Below are 24,918 nucleotides of genomic sequence, written 5' to 3'. Positions count from 1 at the left end.
TGATGTTTTTAAATTGTGATTTGGAGGTCACTGCTGCCAGAGAAGACAAGCTGTTCCCCAGATGAGCTCAATCTCTCGCTCTCTCAACCCCCCCCCTCTGTGGTGCATCTCTCCATCTCTATGCTAATGCCCTGTAATGATCTGAGGCACGTTGGGATGAAAGAAGAGTAGAGAAACTTGTTCTCTGAGCAGCTTTGTAGTGCTTTCTGTTGTTGTTGCTATAGTAACACGGAGCTGGAACACAAATTGACGTAGCAATGCTTATTTGCATGGCAGGACAGCGTGATTTTCTTTCATACTAGAAAGAAAGAGTGGGCGTTAACTATGGAAGGGAAGGGTTGCACTTCAGAGCTATATGCACTTCATGATCAGAGCTGCCAACAGCCATCACCAGTTGTTCCACTAACGCAAATATGAAATTAAAAATCTAAACATGAAAGCACATATTAATAGGTTTGTGTTGATGTACTTACAAACACTAGATTGATCAACAAACAGATAAAATACACATCATAAAACAGCACACACTACACAGGATCTGGCACATGGGAGGCATTTTGAGCAGTTCAACTTATTTAATTTCATCATCCATCCTCCCATCTTCACACAGACACCTACGTGCGGTCTTGCTTTGACTTTGAAGTTCTCCTGGATCGCCTTTAAAGGCCGTCAGTGTTGCCACGACAGCAGGCAGGTAGCAAACATCAGACTGCTTAGAGAGTGCGTGTGCGTGTGTGTGGAGCCTGAGTACTTAATTAGCTGAGAGCCCGATGGGCCACTCGCCGTTTCTCAGTGTTTAACACTAAACGAGGGAATGACTGGCTCGTTACTGATACTAACAACAAGGATAATTTATGCATAAACCGATCCGTCTGCTGCGTTTAAGCTTGTCCTCTGTTGCCGGGCTCACAATGACAAGCACAAACAATACGCAGGCACAGCCATCAATGTCCATTTGCATCTTTACTCTGAATACTAAACAACTTGAAACTACAGGATATGTTTTTATGTTGTTTCACATTGACAGAAACACGAAAGACTAGTAATAAAAGCCATCTCCTGCAGCTTAACTCTCCCATTTGCAGAAAAAGATTGATCCTTGTTTTAGGAGGCCACTTAAAAAGTGTTTGGCTGATGCACAAAGTGCCTGGGGCCATTGATGAGGACCCAAAAATAAAGCAAAAGCAGGCAACGCTCAACCCATTCTGTTTAATCCACAGCCTCTGCGCTGCTATAATCATGTGACAAACAGTTGAAAACCTCTTGGGGGGCTGATGGCACAGCAACTGCATGGCCTTGGCTGTGGATGGCTGGAAGTGGAGCTGGAACTGGGGTTGGTGAATGGCTGCTAAGCTTACAGCCTCTTTTCCACATGGATTTGTATTGGCTTTACTCAGCTGTACTCACTGAGAACTGTAATAGTATTTTTTCTACTTTGTTTCAACTGCAGATAGTACATGTCCACTGTGAGCCCAGTTCTTAGCTTAGCATCCATGCAGCACTGAGATGCCTGCAACAACTTCACATAATTAAATCGCATCAATAAACTTTTGATTTTGGGTGCTGGTTTAGCCCAGCTTGTAAAAAAGATTCTGCTTGGTGCATGTCATTGCCCACTTTCTTACAAAATTTCTTTCTTTAACTTTCCTGTAATAATTAAGGCAAGAAATACCCCAAAAAGCTATGTTACAAAAAAGATAAACGCTTACCATATATCTACATGAATGCATCTAAGTGTGTTTCCTGTGTGATAGTGCAGTCTGTGGTGAAGGAAGGGTTGCACTTCAGAGCTACTTGCACTTCATGATCAGATGCAGGCTATCACACGTGATAAAGCAATCCAACACTTTCACTATTTGAACTAACAGAGCACACGTTTAGGTGAAAACAAGCCTGGATAACAAATGACAGCAGATTAGTAAACAGTAGTAGCAATACGATGAAGAGCTATTGTGCTGTGTTTTGTCTTTAAAATAATAAAAAAGGCTGTACTGGCAAAGTATAAAAGAAACCCCCTGTGGCTTTGGGCTGAAACTAGAGGAGAATTAAGTGGTCTAATGTGGGGCTGGCGTTATGTTCCTATACTGACTTAAAGCCAGTGATTGTTCTCGATGGCTGAAGCGGCCGTCTGCCTGTCTGCTATCAGATTTGTCACACATTCAGTTACATATGCACAAAAGTGACATACTTTTGCCGTTAGAAGTGTGAGAACAAAGTCAGAATCAACATGATTTCTACTACTATATAAGGAGCATTTCTTTCATTTTTTATTCTTTCATATTCAAATTGTGCATAATGCTGTTTTTTCAGCTGGCAGCACCTACAACCTCAGTTTGAACACTTCACACCAACATTCACTGCTAGGTTGCAACGGTTGACTTCTAATTTCTTCTGTAGTGTCTATAGATTCATTTTAAATAGCTCTATATGCTTAATATTTACCTTAAACCAAGGAAACATTACAAAGAAAAACAAAACCAACAAAAGAGAACATTTTCTTTTGATTCAGGCCAGACAAGAAAAATTTTTCTCCTTAAGTTTTTCCTCCACTGCTGCTGCTGGCAACGTTGGTAGAAAAGATTTAAAATAAAACAAAATAAATGCCCAAAAAAAACAGACAAAATGAGTTTTCGCACCCCTCCACACACACACACACACACACACACACACACACACCCCACACCCCCACACACACACACACACACACACACACACACAAACCCCTCATTTGCATTGGCCAGTGAGGGAGTAGTAAAACTAATGGTTGCTGCACTATTCCACAAGTTCAACTTTTTTTCTTTTAACTGAGAACACTGTGAGTGATCCGACAAAAAACAGTTGGCTCTGAGGGTGTTGTTGCGCTCAGGATGTCCTGAAAACACTGGATGACATTGGTTTTGTATGGAATATGAGCAATCTCAAGTCAAGTCAATCAAGTGCAAAGAAACTGCAGCTTTGGACACAGGCTCATAGTATTGTGTATCAATGATTAATGCCATTATTAGTCTGTCCTTTAAAACAGTGGTTCTCAACTGGTTGAGTCACAGGACCCACTATCAACTCCTCAACTTCTTGTGACCCAAATCTTGGGGAATTTTTTGGTCAATCAGATGTATTAAATAAAAAAAATTAGAGCTTGGGCCTAAGACAGTACAAAAATTGTAACAAAGACAATGAAATAGGACAAAACATGCATATTTTATGGAGTCTCACAGACAATTTGGTGCCATTTTTTCCCAGGCACACATCCGCGACCCACTGAAAAGGGCTTGCAACCCACTTTTGGGTCCCAACCCACCGGTTGAGAATCACTACTTTAAATTATCTAGACCTGTGTTATTGAACAAGGTTGTCATCTTAAATCCTCAGTCAATGTGCATTTCTGGTGAGTGGACTTATCGTCACATTTCCACCTTTTTAATGTGGTCCAGTTGGAAGATATAATTTGCATAAACACAAACAAAAACAAAGAGCTGGATTATCATTTAGTCTGTGATTTTTGATGAATGATCTTGCCCTCAAGCTGACAGAGATATCTGGCTTTTTGGATGGTAAATACTCAAATATATTCACCTGATAGTTGATCGAAGAGAGTTTATATATTCTTTTTCCTTACAACAGTTGTCAGCATCAGCTAAAGGCCAGAAGAAGGAAAGTAAAGAGAATTCATCAAAAAGTAAGTTGTAGGTCAGAAAACCAAAAAATACTGAAATATCTTTTTCACGTTATTCCAACATATGTAACACATTTAAGATTTCTGAAACTTCAAATTCAGTCAATCAGAGTGTTTGATTTATGCCATAGGATAAACTTTAGCAGTTTCCTTCAAGACGACACAAATACTTATCTCACATGAAGCTCTGATGTGAGAGAGTGCTCATCACAGTTTCCAGACTCCCGACTCGAACCGTTTTACTCACAGTTATAAAAAAAGATCAAAGAGTGTTCGAGTGTTGGCTTGTTAAAGCCAAACTCCACCTTTAATCAGAATTCATACGCACTGTTTTTATGATCAAAGTCAGCAGACGTAAACAGCTCTCTATTAAAGTCTGAGGCCAAAAAGTCGGGGCTCAAACGTTTGATATAAATAATTATGAATCAAATGTTCTGCTAAGATCATACGTGGAAACTTTGTGACCAAAAGGGCGAATCAAAGTACAATCAGTTATAAAGCAGAACATTTCTCCATATTCCTCGGGAATATCCCCAGGCTTTATTTACCAATGTTGTTGTGTTTTGAAGATAATCTTGGATTATGATCATATTTGTGTGGTGTTACTTTTAAAAACACAAACATCTTAACTGAAAGTCTGCAGATAACAGCAACTATAAGATTCTTTTCTTGGGTCTATATCCATGTTATCTTCAAACACTTGCTTGCAGACCAGCTGATGGTATCTTAGACCATGACATGTTTGAAAAAAGGAAAGCAGACAGAGTAATGTTTGCAGCATAGCCAAGAAAATGGACAACGCAACAAAGTCTGATGCTATGATGACAGTTTTTGCCTTTCTATCAAAGCTGTGTATGATTGCTTGGATTCACCATTTAAAAAAGAGAGATTAGAAAAGAAAGTTCTGGTGAAAAGGAAAGAGAAGGAAGTAGCTTGCCTAAGTGCACACAGTTGAAACTGGTGGCACGGTGGACAAATGTCTTAAATGCCATAATTTCTGCCCACTTACTCACAGAGAAATTTCTTGAATGTTACCTGCATGGACACATCGGCTCACAAGACTTTTTATGGAAATTTTACTAGAGGGTAAAAACTCTGAATGGATTTGGGGTTAAAAATCCTGCTGGCTGCACTCATACATGCAGCTTGCTATGATAATCTTGACAAATACTTAGGAATTTTTGCATTGGGAAAAAATGTTTGTTAAGTGTAATTAAGAAGTGTAAATACTCTTTGTCAGCAACAATAGAAATATTTGGTTGATCCAGATCCAACATATAGGACAACATCAAAATTCATTCAAAAAGTGGCGCCATGGAGCTCTAAACCAAGCATTAGGTAAAGATGAAGTTGTGACCTGACACGCCTGATAGATTGCTTTGCACATGCATAGCATGAGGTAGGCTATATTTTGCTTCCATCTGGGCAACACATCATAGACTGTGTTTAAAAAAAGGCACAACTTTTCCAAAAACAAGAAGATTTCCGAGGGTGACTTGACAAAACTTCTGCCTTTACATTCATTATGAGCCGATCAGAGCAACAAAACAGCAAATGCAGCAAATGCTGCTGAAGAGACACATAATGCAAGCTTGACAGCAATGCAGGGTCTACACTGAAAATCTCACATTATATCTAAAACATTTTAATACCTATGTCAAAACCCTCCTTATACATTATCAGATCCCATCAGGTTACATTGGCTGAACAGTTACAGCACAAATAATAATGTGACAACATAGTTGAGAAATTGCAGTTAGTATTTGTTATCTAAGTGTGCAAACAAAGATTTCTTTGAGATGATAGAAGAGCAAACATTGACAGACTCGATGCTAGTATTTAACCTGGCAAAAGCTTCGCTGTAAAGCTGCTTTTAGGGGCCGTTCACACGAAGAGGAGTTCAGGAGTATCCGCTAAAGTATTTTATCGTATCTGCGTTTCATCCACACGGAACCAGTGCTTTGGGAGCCTGAGAATGCTACTTTCTGAAACTGGGTCCTACAGTGAACAAATATGTATAATTTAACCGTTTCATCTCCGTGTGAACAATGAAGCACATCTTCCCTGAAACGATAACGTCAGAGCCCACTTAACCTGCATATGCAAACCCAGCCATCAACAATAAACAACGGCAGAGTACATGATTGTGTTTGTCTTCTTCCCCTCTACTACCACTGTGAGCAACAGCCATGGAAAAAAGCACATGCCACGTGTTACTGGATACACCATGGAGTTTAACAAGAACAACAACAAAGAGAAATATTTGGGTGCACTTGCTCCACAATCATCTTCTCTGTTTACGGTGAACTTCTGTGGCAGTGTTACGCAGACATTTTTTTAAATGATGCCATATTTACGAACAACTTTTTCAAAATGAAACAGAAATAGATCGTTTTCATCTTTGTGTGGACGAGGTCTTAATTTCTAAAATCCTGTTAAGGACACAATGATAGCTCAGCAGAGCCAGAACTTAACCAAAAAAAAACTGACGTCAGATCTGGTGAATATTTATCAGAATCTTTCATGTGATAAAAACTCAATATGACAAAAAAAAAAAAAAAAAAAAAAAAAAAACAAGGAAAACAAGCCTGCAACCAATATGACACATATGTAATTTGAATGCAGCTACAAATTTTAAGACCTTATACTTTTGCATTTTAGGCATTTAAAAGGCCTTAATTTTCACTATTTTGATTTGTCAACTTCATATATTTTTTTGACACATGGACACGCTGCATTGTCATGCAAGTGCACAATTCTCCACTGTCAGTGAAGCTAGTTGGTAAGTTAAACTCCTGTCGAATGAGTCAGGAAAACATCTTTTACACAAAGAAAAGCTTTGATTATGGTTCTTTGCTCTTCTTTTGATAAAGCAATGTTGTTCAGTTATGTCCAAACTGCTGCTATAGCTGTGTTCATGCTAATCTCTACTCTGGTCACCATGTTTTTAGCCTTGCAGTACAACGTAACCATGCCTGCAGATACCATCACGTTCTTCTGAAATTATGCTGATTGGTTCCATAATTCTTCAACTGGGAATGAGTGAATTAGCTCAAAACTTTATAAGAGAATCATTAATGAGACAGAGCAATAGAAAGTCAGTTTCCAGTGGCAGATAATGCTTTTTTATGCAGCAACTTTTGACGTAACATCCAATGTTTCAATCACAACAATAAAGGTTCAGTGTCTGCTGTGGTGGACGAGTACAGCTATAAGAGTGTTTCTCTGGCTTTACAACTTCAAAATATTTAAGTACTTTATTTAAAAAGTGCATGTATGGAATGCATAAAGTTAGTCATTTTAAATAAATTTAGATAAATAAATTCTGCATACTGAGTCTTAAAGTCAGAAATTAAGGGAGAAAAACTTATTATTTTTTCTATATATTGCTTTTTAAAATATTTCCCACTGTACCTGAGTGCATCTTCCAGTTTAGCTATCTTCCTCCTGGCCTCTGTTCTCTCTTTCTCTGCTTCACTCTGGATAGCCAATACCTAAAGAAGAGAAAGAAAAAGAGAAAAAAAAAGATAAGGGGGAAAAAAGAGAAGAGTAAGTGAGTGCAACAGCCGACACCATCAAACATCACTCAACAAAACTCTCCTGTCTGTGATCCTGTGCATCTGCTCTCGTCTCTTCTCTCCATCACCCCATCAAAAGTACCATCTGAGCCTCTCTGTCTGCAGAGAGGGCCTCTCACTCTGGCGCTATGGCAGCCATATGGGCTCCTCTTATGTCCAGATACCAGACTCTGGCCTCCTTCACGTGTCACATTTAACACTCCTGAGGAGTGGAAAGAGGGATCTTTTGAGGGAAAATTGAAAAAGGAGAGTAAATGACTAACTTTTCTGCTGTTTTTATCTCACAACACCTTACTTTATGAAGAAGCAAACGACAGGTTGGAAAAAATATATATACCATAGGCTGATTTCATGCACAAACACTGAATATGAGCAAACACAGAGATACCTAAACCAGAGCTGAAATAATCCTATTTTAAATTGTGGTTATTGTTGAATTTGAAAGTCAAGAGCATTTGTTGCAGTTGCAATCACATGTTTAGAATTTAATTGTTTTGCATTTTAAAAAGACCCCCTTAAGTCTATATTGTCAATAAGAAGCTTTTCTGACCATTTTCTTAATTTAAATCATATAAATGCAAAGAGAAACCATTTATAATGTTGACTTAAACATCTATGATTTAAATGAGTGCTCCATTACATCAGTGTGGCCTGAAACCTTGATTTAGAGGTAGAAGCCCACTTGAAAGTGTCAGTGACTATTTCCTTATATTTTTAAAGGATACTACCACTACAAACTAGGAAACACCCAGAAGTGCAAAATGACTTGGTAAAGTCCACTGATTTTATTTTATAAGTCCTATTATTGCAGATATTCCATAAGCCTGTATTTCCAGACTCATTTTAGCCGATACTCATACTAATATATGCACACTTTTTAAAATTTTAACAAACACCAAGTTTCTCCCGTGCAAAGCCAAGTCACGTTGAGCAAAAAGAAGAGCAAGTAAGTATAGAGTCGGGAGTTGTTTGATTTTTGGGAGTTTATTCAAAATGTTCAGGGCTCATGACGGGTCTTTTTAAGTGTGTGGTACCTTAGGCCATTGGTTCCCATCCTCTGGTCCAGGGCCCCTTGGAGGGGGCACCAGAGATTTCAGCGGGGTGCACAAGGCTGTCTGCTTTGAGGTTGCCAAAATCAGATTCACTCTTAATAACTAAAATCATGATAAAACTCTTATGAATAGTTTGTGGGGGTCTGTTTTATAAAGATTTAAACGATGAAAACTTTTAAATTTGATGTTAGTTTTTGACATCCATGAATCACCTTTTGTTTGCGTGGGTTCTGGGGGTCTTCAGCTCCTCTATGATACAAGTAAGGAGGGCTCATATGAAAAAGGTTGGGAACCACTGCCTTCGGTAACCACCTAAACCTCATGGTACACTTGTATATTTTACTGATATCTAAGGCTGATATATGATTTAAACTTCAGACGTGTAAGGCCAATTAATCAGATGTAAATATCTGCAACATTTTCATATTTGTCAGTACTGATATTGAACTTTTTAAGCTTATATCTACCAATATCAATATTATGCCAATAACTTCATGAATCCCTCGCAAGCTAAGAGTACTTTACTTTCTGTTAGGGCAAAATCTAGGGATGCAAAGATGATCAGTTTAACATTGGCATCAGCCAATATCTGTCCTATTTACAGACATTGGTGACTGGCTAAATGATGTGGCATTAAGAGATATCAGTTATCAATGTTCATCCAATCTGTTTCATGGTATTTCTTGAATATCAATTAGGCACACTGTAGCTAAAATAAAGTAGCTGCTAAATCAAATAAAAGATTTTTTACAGGGCAGAAAAAGTGACCTGTTGGACAAAGTCTGACCTGATTTCATGGTTAAATGTGAGAGAAATTTTGACGTCCAACAAGGGTTACACAAAAGAAATAATAAAAACAAAACATCTGCACTTGTATTGGCTAGACTTTTATTTTAAACATCAGTGTTGATATCAGCCCTAATTTTCCCAATCAGTGCATCTCCAGTTAAAACCTATTTTCATTTTGAATTAATGTAAACTTTTGTTAGGTAGCAAAAAATTAGCATAACCATGGTAAAATAAGTTTTACAGACTTTTGATTTCCCCTCTGAGCTGTCTGTGAGTTTTTAAGTGAACTGAGACACTCAAAGGAGCAGTGGCATGCTCATTTTACATCACTGTGACAGCAGGAAGACCCAAGCTGTATAGAGCTGCTATGATATCTTGACCCCAGTATGCCTAAAAGGCAAAATAACATGTAATCAATGCAGTTTAAAAAAATCTAATGCTTACATTTTGTGCCTCAAACTCAACACGATTAACACATTATCGCTGACAGCCCTAATCAAAACCAAACTGGTGGCTTTCTTTTGAAGAATCTGGATTTAAATTGTCACTGACCCTGATTAAAGCGCACAGAGGCTGGCTAAGTTTTTGCAGGTGTATTGGTCAGAGGGGCCCGGTCTCTCTGTGTGCCAGCCTGCCTCCAGTGCTCAAACGTGTATTAAACATGGCTCTTTGAAGATGACCCAGGTGCAGCAGGTCTTTAAAACCTGATTTTCACCTGAAACGTCTAGCCTGGACTGATCTGGTTGAGCTTAGATCATTAACAATGGTCTCCTCACTCTATGGTTTACAGCTGCTCCATGGCTTTGATGAGGGTCTCTCGAAAGCAAAGACTCAAGTGAAGGACCAATTAAGTGCAGGCCTGAGTGCACCAACAGCGCTTACTTCAGACAGAATAATGCCCCTTTTGAATGTCCACTTTTATCCAGTTTATTTGGATAAGCTTCTAACTTTCTTTCTCAACTTTGTTTGCTTGATATATCTTGTGCTAAATTATAAATCCTCCTCTTTCTTCTCTGTCCAGCCCCTACATCTACCTCTTAATCATGGCTCAGATTTTACTAGACCGGACATAAAATCTAAGAGTAAAGGAACACCAAAAGGAGCATGTGACTCCAGGCTTTGATCTCCACTTGACCGTAATAACTTTGTCTAGAGCTATTTCAATGCAACGACAGAAGCTATGGAGCTCTGTGGATCAGTTTCCCTGAAGGAGCAAGAACACACTACCTTTTTCTCACAGTTGATCTGCAATTCATCTTTTTCCTGCTGAAATTTTATCCCTTGATCCTGCAGAGAAGAAATGATGACACTGTGATACATCATGTAAAGATGAGTCCATTCTGACTTGAAGCATTTTAATGCTGCTTTTGCTACCATAAAAAATAAAATAAAGTATGCTGTTTGTGTCCTGATGTGCTACATGTAAATACAAAGCAGTTTAGTTACCCAGGAAAAAAACACTTAAATCCTACCCTGATTTGTTGGTTCTTCCGGTGCTCACTCTCCAGGAGCTGCTGCTTAAGATAAGCTACAGTCTTCTCCATGTCCTCCATCACCTCAGAGGCCTGCAGGAGAGACACAGAGAGGAAATTAGTAAACTGACGCAGTTTAACTTTCAACCTGACTACAATTTTGTCAGTTAACATTAAACCAAGGGTGTTTTCATGGATGTAGTTTGTTTGCTCTGGTCTGAATCAAAGACTGGTTTGTTACATTGCTGCATGGCTACCTTAAGTTTTGTCTGTGTTTAGATGGGACATTTACAAGAAGACCGAAATGTATGATATATGAGGAAAACGCTCTCTGATTGGGCGTAATTTCTTACAGGAAGTCAACCCCTAGTAGTTGACTACTGCCTGGATGCGGCTGCTGCAAATACACTTTCTAAGTTTGACATGGACCGACAACTAAAGGACTGACGTTGGCCTTGGTCATCAGATTTCACATTGTTTGCATTTATGACTCCCTCCTGCAGTCATAAATGCTCATGCAGCAGAATTGCTTCTGAAGATCATTGGGTATGTCTATGGTCTTAAACACATGTTCAACAATGATGAATACAGGGTCCACAGTGCCTTTTTATTTGGCTGAGGATATTGGCTCATGACATCTATGGTTGCTGGTTAAAGGCCTTTGCAAACAGAGTCCATTTTGTCATTTGAAATTGCTGCAAATTAAAAAGAAATGCAATCTTATGTTGTGTTAATAATGTTTGCACACTGACATCAAACTTGTGTCTCCAATTTTTGGACACCATAGTTTGCCCGTGTATTATTCTGATGTCACCCATGTAATAAGAACAAAAACTGTACTCACCAGAGGTGATGAGTACAAATTTGTCAGTTGCAGTCACCAATGCTGCTTAAACATGTTTAAATAAGTGTGTCTCCCTGCAGCCAACAATGTGATGCTTTGTTAAAGCACCGCAAAAAAGTAAATGCAATAAAAAGGTATGTTTCTGGCCTATCATCGCACATATGCACCGGTGTGCAGAGACGCTGAGCCATTATGCAGTTATTCGGGGGAAAAAAAACACCCTTTTCCATGCAAATTGGCATGGCATCTAATGACGAGGACAGTAACAGCAGGGCGTTAACAGAGTAAAGATAAGCCTACTATTTGGGAGTGCTGCGGTTTTAATAACACTCAAACTTCCAGAGATCAGGAAACAATTCCACCTCTGTATGACTTAAAACAAATGATGTGTAAATAAGGTTGGTAGATACTATTTTTGCATTGCTATTACTAACCTGTTACCAGGAGTTAAATCAGCATGTGGGTCTAAGCTGCTTTTTTATCTATGTGTGGGATCACGATGGAAACTTTGTCACGGTGGTGCTTAAGTGAACACATTACTATCACCAATCCTTTAATCAAAAGCACTGTCTGGTATTATAAAAATTTAGCATGGATTGTCAGAACCTAGATATATAAAGGACTCTTTCAGGATGGATGGACCCAGTGTCTTCTTTTTCAAGCAGTAAACAGGGCCACAAAATCTTAACTGCTTTTTTGTTCTTTGCATTGCAAAATCATTTTGCCTTGTACAGCAATTTTTTGCAATTAACAGAAAAATTAACACACCACAGTTGTTATGCAAGGATTGTGTGACACTGTTTTGTTTTTTATTGATTTAGGATTGAAAAATGCCTCTTAAAATAACAAACTCAGAGTACAAAGACTTTTAATCCAAAGAAGTGCCTTGCTTTCTGCCGTAAGGAAGAATTAAGGTTGGTTCATGTTCACTACTAAAAAAATGCACTAGAGTCTAAGAAAAAATCAGATGAAGACCCTCCTTTACAAGCAGTCATGGTACAATTGTCTGGTCCATGCCAGGGTTTGACTGACAGTTTTCACACCAGCGAAAACAAACTACACTAACAAGGCAAACAGACTCAACTTCCTTGTACCTGAACAAAACCTATTTAGTGCGAAAACGCCCTGAGACAGCTTATAGACAGAGTAGTGCTAATATTGACCTTAGCAACAGATAGTGCATGCTCCTGATGTAAGTGGCTCATGTCAGTCTCATGTTTGGCTTGAAGTTTCTGCACAGCCTGTTCATGCTGCTCACTTTGCTGCTCCTTCTCCTTCTGCAGAATCATAACTCTGTAGGAATTAAGAGAATGACAATCTGGTTAATACAAACAGCGACTTGTTAATATCTATGTGCCATCAAAATAAGTACATCAGTGATGCTACTTAGGTCCAACAACTGGTAAAACGATTGTTCACAATAAGAACAACTAATAGTAAAATGCTTATTGACCCCAAGATAATATAGTTTAAATATTTATTAAAAATGCAATTTTATCACTTTACTCTTTTATTTAGGGGCATTCTTATTATTTGTAAAAATCATAAAATTGAAACCAGTTTTATACACAGCAACGAAAAAGAAGTGTCAAATTTTCAAAACGTTGGTCAATTTTTTTTAACTCTTTCATACCATGTGTTTCAAATAATAAAATATTCTTTGTTTTAATGATCGAGGTATCACAAAGAACAAAAACTTTCAGATGATCTACAGTTATAGCCAAACCAAAAGAGAGAGAGCTTTAACTGAATTGCACAAATACACTGGTGAGCACAGGAAATCCTTGGTCTTCGTCAGAAGCCCCCACTTTCCAAATGTTGCAAGCATATTGTATGATTACAGCGGTCTGCAGGAGTTTGTGTAAATATGCTGATGAAAGAAAACAATAAATGGGTGTCTAGGACTTCTAAATATGTACACAATATTGCAAAGTGGGTAGAACTCACAACAAGCAAAGTATCTCGCTCCTCGCCTGTTCCAATCACTTTTGAAAATGTTGCCAGAGTGTTTGTACAATTAGGATCATGCTTTCTTTCTGGTATAGAAATAGGGCTGAAGATTATTACTATACTTTCTATACTTCTGCTTCTATGGATCGTTCAGTTCATGAAGGTTTTTATCATTTTGACACAGGGTATACTGTATAAGAGGGGCTGCACAGTGGTGGAGATGCTAGTGCTGTTTCCTCACAAGATGGTTCCTGGTTTGATGGGTTCTCTCTGGGTAATCTGGCTTCCTCCCATGGAGCAAACACATGCTCATTAGGTTAACTGGCAACTCTAAATTGCCCGTAGATGTGAGTTGGGTTAAAAAGTGATGCTAAATAAGATGTAGGTGTGCGCTAGGATAATTGGTGACTCTTAATTGCCCATAGTATTGACTTGGGTTGATTGGTAACTCTAAATTGCCCGTAGGTGTGAGTGTGAGCATAGCGTGTTTTTTGTCTCTACATCAGCCCTGCAACTGACTGGTGCCTAGTCCTGATTGTACCCCACCTTTCACCCAATGGCAACTGGTATAGGCTCTAGCCTCTCACACCTCCAAACGGGATAAGCGGCAGAGGTAATGGATGGTTGCTATTTTAGAGCCAGTTAGACACAATTGCAGTTCAGACACTGTATAGAAGTTAGTTTGTGAATTATGAAAAAAAATTAAACATAACCCATGTTTGGGTGTAAAGGACTTTTGATGCTGTGGTATCAATCAAGCTTCATTATGATTTGATTTTTACTAGAATCATGCAATCATTCATCCATTGGCTATACCACTTACCCCATTATGGGTCCCATTCGTCAAAACCATTGTCATTGTCAATTTAGAGCCACTAGTTAACCTAACAAGAATGTCTTTAAACTGGGGATCAACATTTAGCAAAAAAAAAATATATATATTAAGATATGATTTTTGGTCCAAATCCCTCAGCCCTAATCCAACTGTCTTTTGACTTATTACCACATTTAAAGGGCATCTTGACATCTCACATGCACCATATTAATGGAAAGTAAGAACGAAATTTGACCACATGCTTATGATGATAATTCTTAATTTTCATTGCTCACTCTTTTACAGACCTTCTGGTGGCCTCCTGCAGTTCAGCACTGATGGACGCGATGTGGATCTCCAACTTGGCCTTCTCCTGTGTCACCTTCTGACGCAGCACGTTGCCCTTCTCCACCTCCTGTGACTGCTGTTTCACCCTCTGCTCCAACTCCCCCACTGTTTGTTCCTAAAGCACAAGAATAAAGAGATCCTCAAGTTTAACAGCTTGAACAACTAAGAGCAAAAGCCCAAAAATGTCAGTTTAAAGAAGTGCTTGTCTTGAAGAGTTCAGTGGCGAATATACATAGATTACGTACATAAATTTTGGGTTTAATAAGGACAGTAATCAAGCTGAAGTAGGCAAGATCTTCAGGCCCTAATTTGGTGAAAAAATCAACTCTGAAAACAGTACCATGTGTTTTTGTGTGTATGTGTGTGCGGCTGCAAGGAATTCACTGTGGGCAGGCTGATAAAGGCGATGACGGGGCGCTGATTAAAGATGGAGCGTGCTAGCCCATCTAGACGATGACTGAGGCTGGTGATGACAGGATGCAGAGTGATGGCAGAGGAGGGAGCGAGCGGTGTATTTGAAAAAGACTAGGAAAGCAGCACCCTGCCAGGCTGCGCAGAGAGTTTTTTGTCGTTTTGTTAGCAGCGTAGAAGGCTGAAGAAAGAAACAAGGGGCCTATTTTGTGCTGGTACGCGTGCTGACACTTAGCTCCCTGGCAGGAGATGAGAAAGGCCCTTCTCCATGCCGAGGCTAGACCGAGCACACCTGGACACACTCAGAGGGAGCAAATTACGTCTCTCAATTAGGTGTTTCAGAAGGAGAATTACAAGGTGTGAAGTGCAGTGATAGAGTCTTTGAAGAAGGGAAGAAATATGTAATTTGCAAAAGAAAAAAAGTCATACAGAGTGATGGATGACCTTTCATGTTTTTGTATCAGAACGAAGGCAAGATGATGAGGCTGGCCAGGTTGTGTGTAAGGCTGTTTTTGATACTCTTAAATCTAGAGAAAGACAATGTTAGGGAGAAAATTAATAACTGAATAAATATACAACTAATATTGTCGTGTTTTTAGATATGTAGTGGGCTAACGCCTCTATCTGAAGTCTCTTACAAAAATCACTCCACCATATGGAGGTATGGGAGTTTATAATCAGTTGGAAACCAATCATAAACTTAACCTCAGCAAAATAAAAATTAGTAAAAAATGTAAAAAAGTTTTCAAGATCAATCAATACTTTCAAAGTTAGATTATCGATATCAGCCCATGCAGATGTCCAAATGGCTTCAAACTGACTGTTTATGTCTTTTCACTCCTTTTTGTTCTTTTTTGAGGGCTGCATCTGTTATGAGGGCAAAAGTCTGACCACAGGAGATTTGAATTGGATTGATTTTGATTTTGAATTGGAAAAACATCCCTATTAGGGGTAGATCAATATCGGCCTGTGTTGCTCATTGCTGTGTTTCCCATGCTGATAGAGCTGGGCATCGTTTTTGAATCATACAATCTTACTTTTGCCACATTAAGCATATTTTGTACATAATAACAAACGCATTTCAGTTAAGAATGTCAGTTATCAGTCTCATGAACCGCTAATAATCCATAAAGGCCATGCAAAAACAGTATTGGTTGACCTGTAATCACTATCCACAAGACAAGACAACCATAGACTAGTGGTGTTCAATAAAGCCAAACAACTCAAGCATACAGAGTGAAATGATGAGTAAGGACCTTTAGATAAATGTACACTGGCCTTGTGGCACGGGAGTTTGTACCCCCATGTCTTTAAACTGCATCATACATAAATGCCTTGCATTGAAAGACCAGTACAGCAGAGTAAAGAGGGTGATGCTGCAGCCGTAGAACAGCTGTGCATATTATGAGGGCAACAGGGCAGCCCTCGTGGCTGGACAAGGAGAAAATCCCTGCACAGCAGACTGGATGCTACTGGTGGTGCTGAGGTGTTGATGGCTGGTTTTCAACTATTTCAGCTCAACCTGCAGTCTGGCGCCTAGAACTGGACTTCTCTTCAGGAATCTTGCATACCTGTAGTCAGCTGGGAAGATACCTGGAGGGATGGGCATGGCCTGAACGACGGCCAGACCAGAGCAGTACAGGGCTTAGGGTGAGGTAGGTTAGTGACAAATTGGCATATTCGTTACTTATATACGTCAGCCACAACACACTACATGATGCAACTGCAGGAGCTGGGGATTAAACCCAAGGTCGTCCGATAGTGAGACAACCAACTCCCCCTACTGGGCCACAGTCTGTATGGTATCAGTATCAGAAGATAACTGTTTACAAAGTAGCTGGTCTTTGTTATTATAGGGTACAGTCTTTAATGGTTAACACTAGTCTATTTTAATAGGCCACAACAGAGGGTACGGTCTAGATCTGCCCTCTTTATAAAGCATCTTGAGATAACTTTGGTTATAAATTGGCACTGTACAAACAAAAATTGATCACTTGAAAATTTATGCTGAGACAGTATTTGCAGCTGATACATATTGGCTGATCATATAAATAAGTATAAATCATACATCAGCCATTAATCTGGCTAAACGAACAAATATACCATCAGGCCTATGTGGTTCACTGTAAGCCCTTAACATTTTGAATGTAGCGCCAAACGCACAACAGCTACCTGTCTACTTCCTCTCTCTTCTGTCAGTTCCACTGACTTAGCCTGTCTTTGCACTGGAGACACTTGTTTGCAGTTACAGTTTTAAATGTCTAATATTATGACAAAAATCACTTTGTCATGCTTTTCTAACAAAAATGTGTGCCCCAGGCACGTCCACAAACCCTTGAAGTACCAGAAAAAATCCATTCCCTTCCCCCCTCTGTTTCTCCACCTCTCAGAAAAAGTGTGCTAAAACAAGCGGTTCTCAGCTTTTCCCCTCATGATGTCATGTGGGGAGTTAGCCCCGCCCGCCCCCAAATTTGGTTTGCCCTCCCTGGTCGGAAGACAATTCCACCCTCCTCTCCTGACCTTACCGTCAGCTGCCAGCTGAAAAGAGGATCAGGAGAGCCACATCCATCATGTCACATCCATTTCCTGAGAGGGGCGTGGTCAGGGCCGGAGTTAGAAAGCTCAGTATCATTTAAAGCCACAGACATGGAAACAGCTTGTACTGAGCAGGGCTGAAACAGAGGGGGTTTTAGACATACAAAAATCCAACACTGGAGTGTTTTTTCAGCAACAAACTTCACAGGCATGTTTTTGGGGACCTCTGAGACCAATATAAACTTGTCTTCAAAGGGTAAAGTAAGTCCTCCTAAATAAATATGTGTAAATATATCTGTAGAAACTAAATGAGTCTGGAAAGAGCACAGTCAAGGGAAGCCACCAAGTTACTGTGTGCTGCGAGGATGTGTACAATCACACATTTTTACAACTTAAGATACTCTAACACATATAAAAGAGGCTATTTTGCCATGACTATGAATAAACTATGGCTTGAGAATTCTGCTTGATCTTAGCTGTGCCACACTCAAACACACTCATAGTAAAAATATCAGAGAAAGCTCAACAAGCAGCCAGATAGAAGTACTTCAAATAAAGGCTTAATGCTACCAGTTCATTGGAAACTATCAGACAATATTAATCATGTCTCCATTATCAGTCATTTATCTATTGACATGCATGGACTACAGTCAAAGACTTTTTCTGGTGAAATACTCTGTCAGACACAGGCTTGTCTTTATTTTCAAACACCTACTCAGTCACTCTATCCTCCCTGCCCTGTGCATAGATAACGTCCAAAAATAACAACATCTGACATATCTGTAAGCCCCTAGTGAGATCTTTGATGTGCGTTGGACAGAAATCGAACCACCATGCGATGGGCAGATGAGCATTCTTCATTTCACCGTTATCCACACTAGATCAGTATTTGAATAAACATGAATCATCAATCTGAGTTTGTCTTGGCTTGCATACTTTATATGTGAGCTGGGTGAACTTCTCACACCGTGTCCTGGATCTGAACTTTTATTAGACGCTACATCTCCCCCTCGTAGTAGACAGAGGAGTAGTAGTGGTCGTTTACTGAACAAATCTTAGGCTTGAAGCTATTGAAGTACCTCCCAGGTCAAAATAGAAGATATTAGTATTCTACAATCACAAAATGTCTGCATATTGGGCAAACTTGACTGATTTTCTTGTAAGCTGAACACTTTTATAACTTCAAGCAACAAATCAAGAGAGCCAGACAGAGACTTCTTTATATAAAACCATAAGAAAACATCTTTTCTAAAAGAGTAAGTATGGGGATACAAAGCTCATAAAACAAGGCTGCTGTAGAAAGTTTTGAAGATAAAGTCCACTTTGAACACAAGTGTGGGTGTGTGCATAGGTCATCCAAAACTTCCAGCAGGGGAGCAGCTAATTTACAGTGACAGAGGGCTCTTTTCATCCTTTGTGGCCTTGTCTGTCCTTAATTATTAAAAGAGGGCTCTTACCACCGGCCCTGCACTGTCCAGTGTTTGATGCCTCTTAAATGTGGGCCTGCTGACAGATTAAGGCCAGAAGCAAGAAGTGTGTATGTGTGATACCTATGACAGCCTATGAATGCTGATACTGATAACAATACTATTTATGAGGCGGTGCATTCTGCTGGCCTCTGGTGTTGATGATCCCCACTAATGAAACGTGCACGATCCCACTTAAAACCAGAGTCCTTTCATGTGACATCAAAGAAACTGTTGCTTTGGGGAGGATTGTGTATGCATGTGTACGCTCATCTCCAAGCACAATCATGGCCTCACATAAGATTTAATACACTCTCGGATCAAAGACCTTTATAAAGATGACAGATGTAAGATACCAGAGCCACCTTCACCCACAGGTTACAGAGTATTTCCTTTCATTTGAGCCACTAAGCTCCAAACTATGGGTCACTATTTCAGAGTTAGAGATATGAAAGGTATAAATACCTTATAGTTTAACAAGGACAGGCTTTTATGTATTAATGAGCCCCCCTTTTAGCAAAGAATTCAGTTTACTTTTTGAAATTCTGGTAGAAAACAGTCTGCCTACAATAAGGACTGGAACTTGCAAGGATTAATACAATGAATTTAAGAAGGACCAGGTAAATGGACTTTCTGAAGTTGCACTCATGCCCATTCCCTCTTGTATAATGGGATATATATAATGGGATGATCTCAGACAGATGGAACAAGCAAAGAAGTAAGTATAATTTGTAATCTTAGTGTTTTGCAAAGCTGATGTTAAAACAGCCCAGTTTAGAGCCAACTGTACTCATCGAGGGTTTAGAGGAAGATACTAAACTGTATAAAGCTGATTAATCCTTGCAAAGTTCAATGCATACGGTACCAAAAAAGAGAAACTAATAATGTGCCAGCAATTTTTCCTTACTTTGAGTTGTTCTGGTCAGATATATGGCTGTCTAACATTCTACCAATGTTTTAAATCAGGGGTGTCCAAACTTTATTGGACACCCCTGAGGGCCACATACATAAAAATATAAGGATGGTGGGGCCAATTTCCTGTTCATCTCCTTGAGGATAGCTAAAACCAATAAAACAAATCCAATGTAGTTTAAGATGTGCAGATCTATGTATTATGTCTAAATGGCTAATTAACAGCTGACAAGAAAAACAGACATTATTTTTCAGGAATTTGGGGAGGCCACTCAGATTTTCGGGACCCCTGTTCAGCCCTGGCTCCCACTGGCTCCACCCCTAAAATGTTATTGGTACTGCTATTTGCTACTGGAATTCATCAGGGAGTTATACATCAAGATTTTGTTATTATTATGGTTGAAAATGTGTTCACTGTTTACAGTGTTGTCCAAATTTAGTTACTAGGAAAGCATAAATACATTTTTGTCAAACTGTTTGTTTACAGAATTAGCATGGCAGCACCAGCTTGTGCTGAAACTACAAAGTGCAATACAATCAAGCACAATGTCCATGTTCAAATGTGGGCCATGTTTCATTTCTTATCAACAGTTTGCTGAGGGCCAATAAAAAATTTGACTGTGGGCCGTATTTGGCCCCCAGGCACCCCTGGTTGTCAAGAGGAAGACAAGCATTTCTTACAGGATGCTGCTGTACTTGAGCAGTAGATATGGCCTCTTTCCTGTATGCTTAATTTTAGTTTCTGCTCTTTTTTTTTTTTTTTAAGATTTAGTTTTGGCCTTCTTGCCTTTATTTGATAGGACAGTGGAAAGAGTCAGATACAGGGAAGAAAGTGGGGAGAGACATGCAGGAAATAGTGCCATTGGCTGGATCCGAACCCGAGTCGCCTGCGTATATGGTGCGTGCCTTAACCACTCGACTACCGGCGCGCCAGTTTCTGCTCTTTTGATAGTACAGGACTTTTCCTGGCTCAATTTGAGGCAGAGGGGGTACCATACAATCACGCATACTCCAAAAAATGGTGTTGTTTCTTTAAACAATGTTGTGCCTTTGTAGCTACTTAAACCAGAAATGCATCGTTTCCAATTCTACTGGCCAATGCTAATTTCAAACTGTGTCCTGGTCTAACATCCGGATAAAGATTTTGGATGATAACAGGTTTTTTCTTCTCCTTAAAAGACTGTTATTAACATCAATTGTTTTTTACCCATTCTTTAATGGTTGTGTAGATTTATGTCAATAATACAATGTTGCATGTCTGATTTTAACTAAGACTCATTTTCAGCAGAAAAAAATATGCATCACACTGTTTATTTCATTTTATCACTATTACCTTATTTACACTGGAATAGTTTTTTATGTTTGTTATTAAATTATTTATTATCCATCATATTAAATTATCAATTTTAATATGGGATTTAATTTTGGATTGGATTCACATTCAACAAGAATTAACACTCTTTTTTTGATCTAACTCTCTGAGAAATAAAATCATTGAAACTGACTGCAGCTGCAACTTCTGATTGAAGGAATATGAAATATCTAACAAATAACTACAATCACAGTTTGGTTTAGCTGTTGGATCACATCTTTTACCTGAACGCATCTCTCTGCCTCATTTAACGGGGTTTGTGGGCACAACCAGTTTTGATCATGTTTTAAATTGGTTTATAACCAATAATCTATGTTTCCTGTTGAGTGATATGTCTGATTGACTGTCAGTCTATGTAATCTCACGCTCACAAGCTGAGGCTTTATAAATTAAGAAAAGAACATTACTGAAATATGCTGTATTTGTCCAATGTAACTGCTGTAGGGAGGAAAACCTAGGAAATTTGGGAAACTCGCCGTTCTTTTCTTCCTCTTTGACAGTTTTTGCAGTGATTCCTGATGCAATGTTACTGACGCAGCGCTGCCACACCGGCATAATATTGCAACTGCAGTTAAAAGTGGCATCTACCTAGTACAATGCTTGTCAGAACATTTGTTTTCATGACGTCAGAGCGACCGCCTTATAATTTTATATGCAGGGAAAACCCACCAGTATATATCAACAGAACATTGTATAAAAATGCTTAAATAAGATCACTCATCATTTGAAATGTTTTACTCAGTATGATGTAATTATAGCAGGTGAGTTGTGTGTGTGAAGGCTTATTGTGCTTTTAGTGTATCATGTCCATCATCCTTGAGTCCAGGAGTATGAGATAATATTAACAGCAAGAAGCTGCGGGTAAATGATGAAACAAAGGTTCATACTTATATTCCACCATGGTGTTGTCAATGTGTGGGAAACAATTGTGATTGTATCACATTTATACCATGAACACATCTAGCGCCCATGCTTGTGCCAGTGTGTGAGCAGCTGTACTGTGCTGAAGCAAATCTCTTCCCCTCATCCCAGGGTTAAACTTGCTTTGGCATGATAAAGGCTGGCTGGCGTGAGTGCACCTTGAGACAGAGGTTCGGCCTACCTCTCAGGAACTGACGAATAACGTCATACATTGATCTCAAAATCAGCATCAGTTTTAACTGTTTTCAGTGATAAAATCCTGACATACTAGGTCTACATATATTTGTCCCCGCTGAATAAACTATCCACCTAACGTGTTAACTAGGGGTGTAATGAGGTGTACTCACAGTTGCCTGAGATCGAGCGTTATGCTCAGCCTCCATCTTAGCCAGCCTGTGGTTGGTGTCCTCTAGCAGCTCCTGGATGCTCTCAGTGTGTTTCTTCTGCAATTCAAATTTCTCCTGCTCCATCTCTGTCACAGCAGCATGCAGCTGGAAGGGAAACATATCAGTCACTGATCTTCATGAATGCTTTGATTTTCCTTTTGTAATTCCTGGTTTCATGTAAACTCATGTGGAATAAATATCCCTTATATAGCAAGGCAGGGTTTCTCTGTTACATCTGAGGAAAAAATCTTCCACATTGTTGCTCATCACATGCTAACTGACCCAGAAGAGCTAAGTAGAAATTTCATTAGACTCTTATTGAGCCACAGCAGCAGGGTAAGCTAAAGCTATCAGGAGTTAAAATGCAATTTACCAGGGGCAGAGAGTATTAATTTTTCATCACTAAAAACACACACTAACTTAAGAACAGCATGAAAGAATAAAGATTTTTTTAGCACTATGCTGGGCCTGTCTGCTTGCAGCTAAGTCTGCTACACTCTTGCAATCAAACAGTCTTCCTGTGGCTCAGGGCCGCAGCCTGTCCAAGCCCTTCAACTTCTCCCCATACCTTCTTCTCCCACTCGTTTTTCAGGGAGTCGGCACTCTGATCCGACATCTTCTTCAGCTCTGCAATCTGCTTCTCTTTGCTCTCACAGATGACCTGGGATTCCCGCAGCACACTTTGAACTGTGGGAGAGCACAAAGACAAACACAAACAGCAGTCAGGCTCTGCCTCAGGGTATGCTCATAGATGGACCCACACAGACAGACAGACAGTCGTGCTCATTGATGCACCGTCAGTAGATCAATGCCAATAAAGATTTAGCTTCGATCGAATAGCCAGTAGCACCTCTCTTTGCCAAGTGTATATTCTTCTCAGAAAATTCTTTGAAGAAGAAGCACAGGGAGGACAAAAGCAAAGGAAGGGATATCTAGCATAAAGATTAGCATTTTGTGATTTAACTTTAGAAAGAGCACACAGCTGCAGGACGTCACCCTACACCACTCCGGCCTCATGTGGAGTTGTATCTTTCTGGGCTTTCTGTGCTGAGTGTTCATAGACAAGAGTATAAACATCCTCCCAGTAAACCCTGCAAGCATGTGACTTCTCACCTTTCTTCTCCAGCTTACGGATCAGCTCCTCCGATTCCCTCTGCTTGACCCGATACATGCTCTTCATCTCCTCAATCTCACCATTCTTTCGATCAAGAATCTGAGGAACATGGAAAAAAAAATTTTCATACACATACTGGAGAATATTAGTCCTATTTATACTAAAAACGGGGTGATCTCACATACAGTATGAAAAGGTGGGTGGTGGGGGGGGCACTGACAAATGGCTGTCTGGATGTCTGGATGGATGGACGGATGGATGTACAGACGGATGGACCATTGGAGGACAAATAGATGGACAGACAGATACTAAAATGGTTGGACAGACTGAAGGATGGATGGATGGATGGATAGATGGATGGAGTTTAAAAAGATGGACAGGTACATGCTAAAATGATGGGAGAGACCAATGGATGGATGGACAGATGAATGGACAGACAGATGCTTAAATGGTTTGACAGACTCATGGATGGATGGATAATGGACAAACAGGTGGATGGACGGAAATTGGCATTAACAAAATAAGTGATATACTACATAAATTAGGGCTGCTAAACTTTTAAAACTGTGATTAATTGCATTATTTTGATATGCAGTTAATTGAGACTGATCACAGTTTAAATGTCAATATAGATTAAAAAGAAAACAATTTGACAAGTCTATATTGACACTGTTGAGCATATCTGTGTCTTGATTGAGAATCTAACTAAAGGAGATATATTTTATAATTAAAACTTTTAGATTTATCACTAGCTAGTGCTTATTTTGCATACATTACTCACTTCTTGACATGATAGGACTTTATCTTCCATATGCTATTGAATCCTAAAGAGTCTACAGGCTGAGTAAAATGGCATCTGAGTGAACACCTGTGCTGAGGTATGATGAGGTTACTGCATCTGCTTGCTGCTGCCATCTGTGAGTAATTAGTTAAATTAGACTATGGAGAGTTGGATGTCAAGTATAGAAGGACAGTCAAGCACTCTCTACATTGAGAGATGGTGTCTTGTCCAAACTGCATAATTTGCATCTATCTTTTTCTCTAAATATGTGTCTACAGCCAAATGTGCTATCAGGCAAATTCAGCACTATTTTATTACCACTGTCTTGCAATAAACAAAACTTCCATGCACAGTTAATGAACCAATATTAAATGTCTACATATGACAAAGCCATTATACTTTACTTTTAAATGTATAGCTCCTTTGAATACAATGCAGAAGAGGAAAAAAGCCCATCAGCAGATAATGTTATGATATTTGGCTGAAAAAGCAGAAAGCAA

General features: G+C 39.3%; 1 protein-coding gene across 2 annotated transcripts in view; it reads right to left on the bottom strand.

Moving 5' to 3' along the window:
* Positions 1-24,918, bottom strand: part of cep112 (centrosomal protein 112) — a 211,097-nt gene that overhangs the window by 140,367 nt on the left and 45,812 nt on the right. For both annotated transcript variants that reach the window (XM_041816932.1, XM_041816933.1), the window contains exons 10-17: positions 23,637-23,736; positions 23,092-23,210; positions 22,485-22,628; positions 14,481-14,635; positions 12,572-12,701; positions 10,565-10,657; positions 10,320-10,379; positions 7,088-7,167 (exon numbers count right to left, since the gene is read on the bottom strand). In XM_041816932.1, coding sequence (XP_041672866.1) covers positions 7,088-7,167; positions 10,320-10,379; positions 10,565-10,657; positions 12,572-12,701; positions 14,481-14,635; positions 22,485-22,628; positions 23,092-23,210; positions 23,637-23,736 — 881 coding nt within the window. The remainder of the gene's footprint in view (positions 1-7,087; positions 7,168-10,319; positions 10,380-10,564; positions 10,658-12,571; positions 12,702-14,480; positions 14,636-22,484; positions 22,629-23,091; positions 23,211-23,636; positions 23,737-24,918) is intronic.

Source organism: Cheilinus undulatus, linkage group 21, assembly GCF_018320785.1.
Source record: "Cheilinus undulatus linkage group 21, ASM1832078v1, whole genome shotgun sequence".
Taxonomy (NCBI): domain Eukaryota; kingdom Metazoa; phylum Chordata; class Actinopteri; order Labriformes; family Labridae; genus Cheilinus; species Cheilinus undulatus.
The sequence above is the reverse complement of the archived record's forward strand: the minus strand, read 5'-3'. Positions and strand labels throughout refer to the sequence as shown.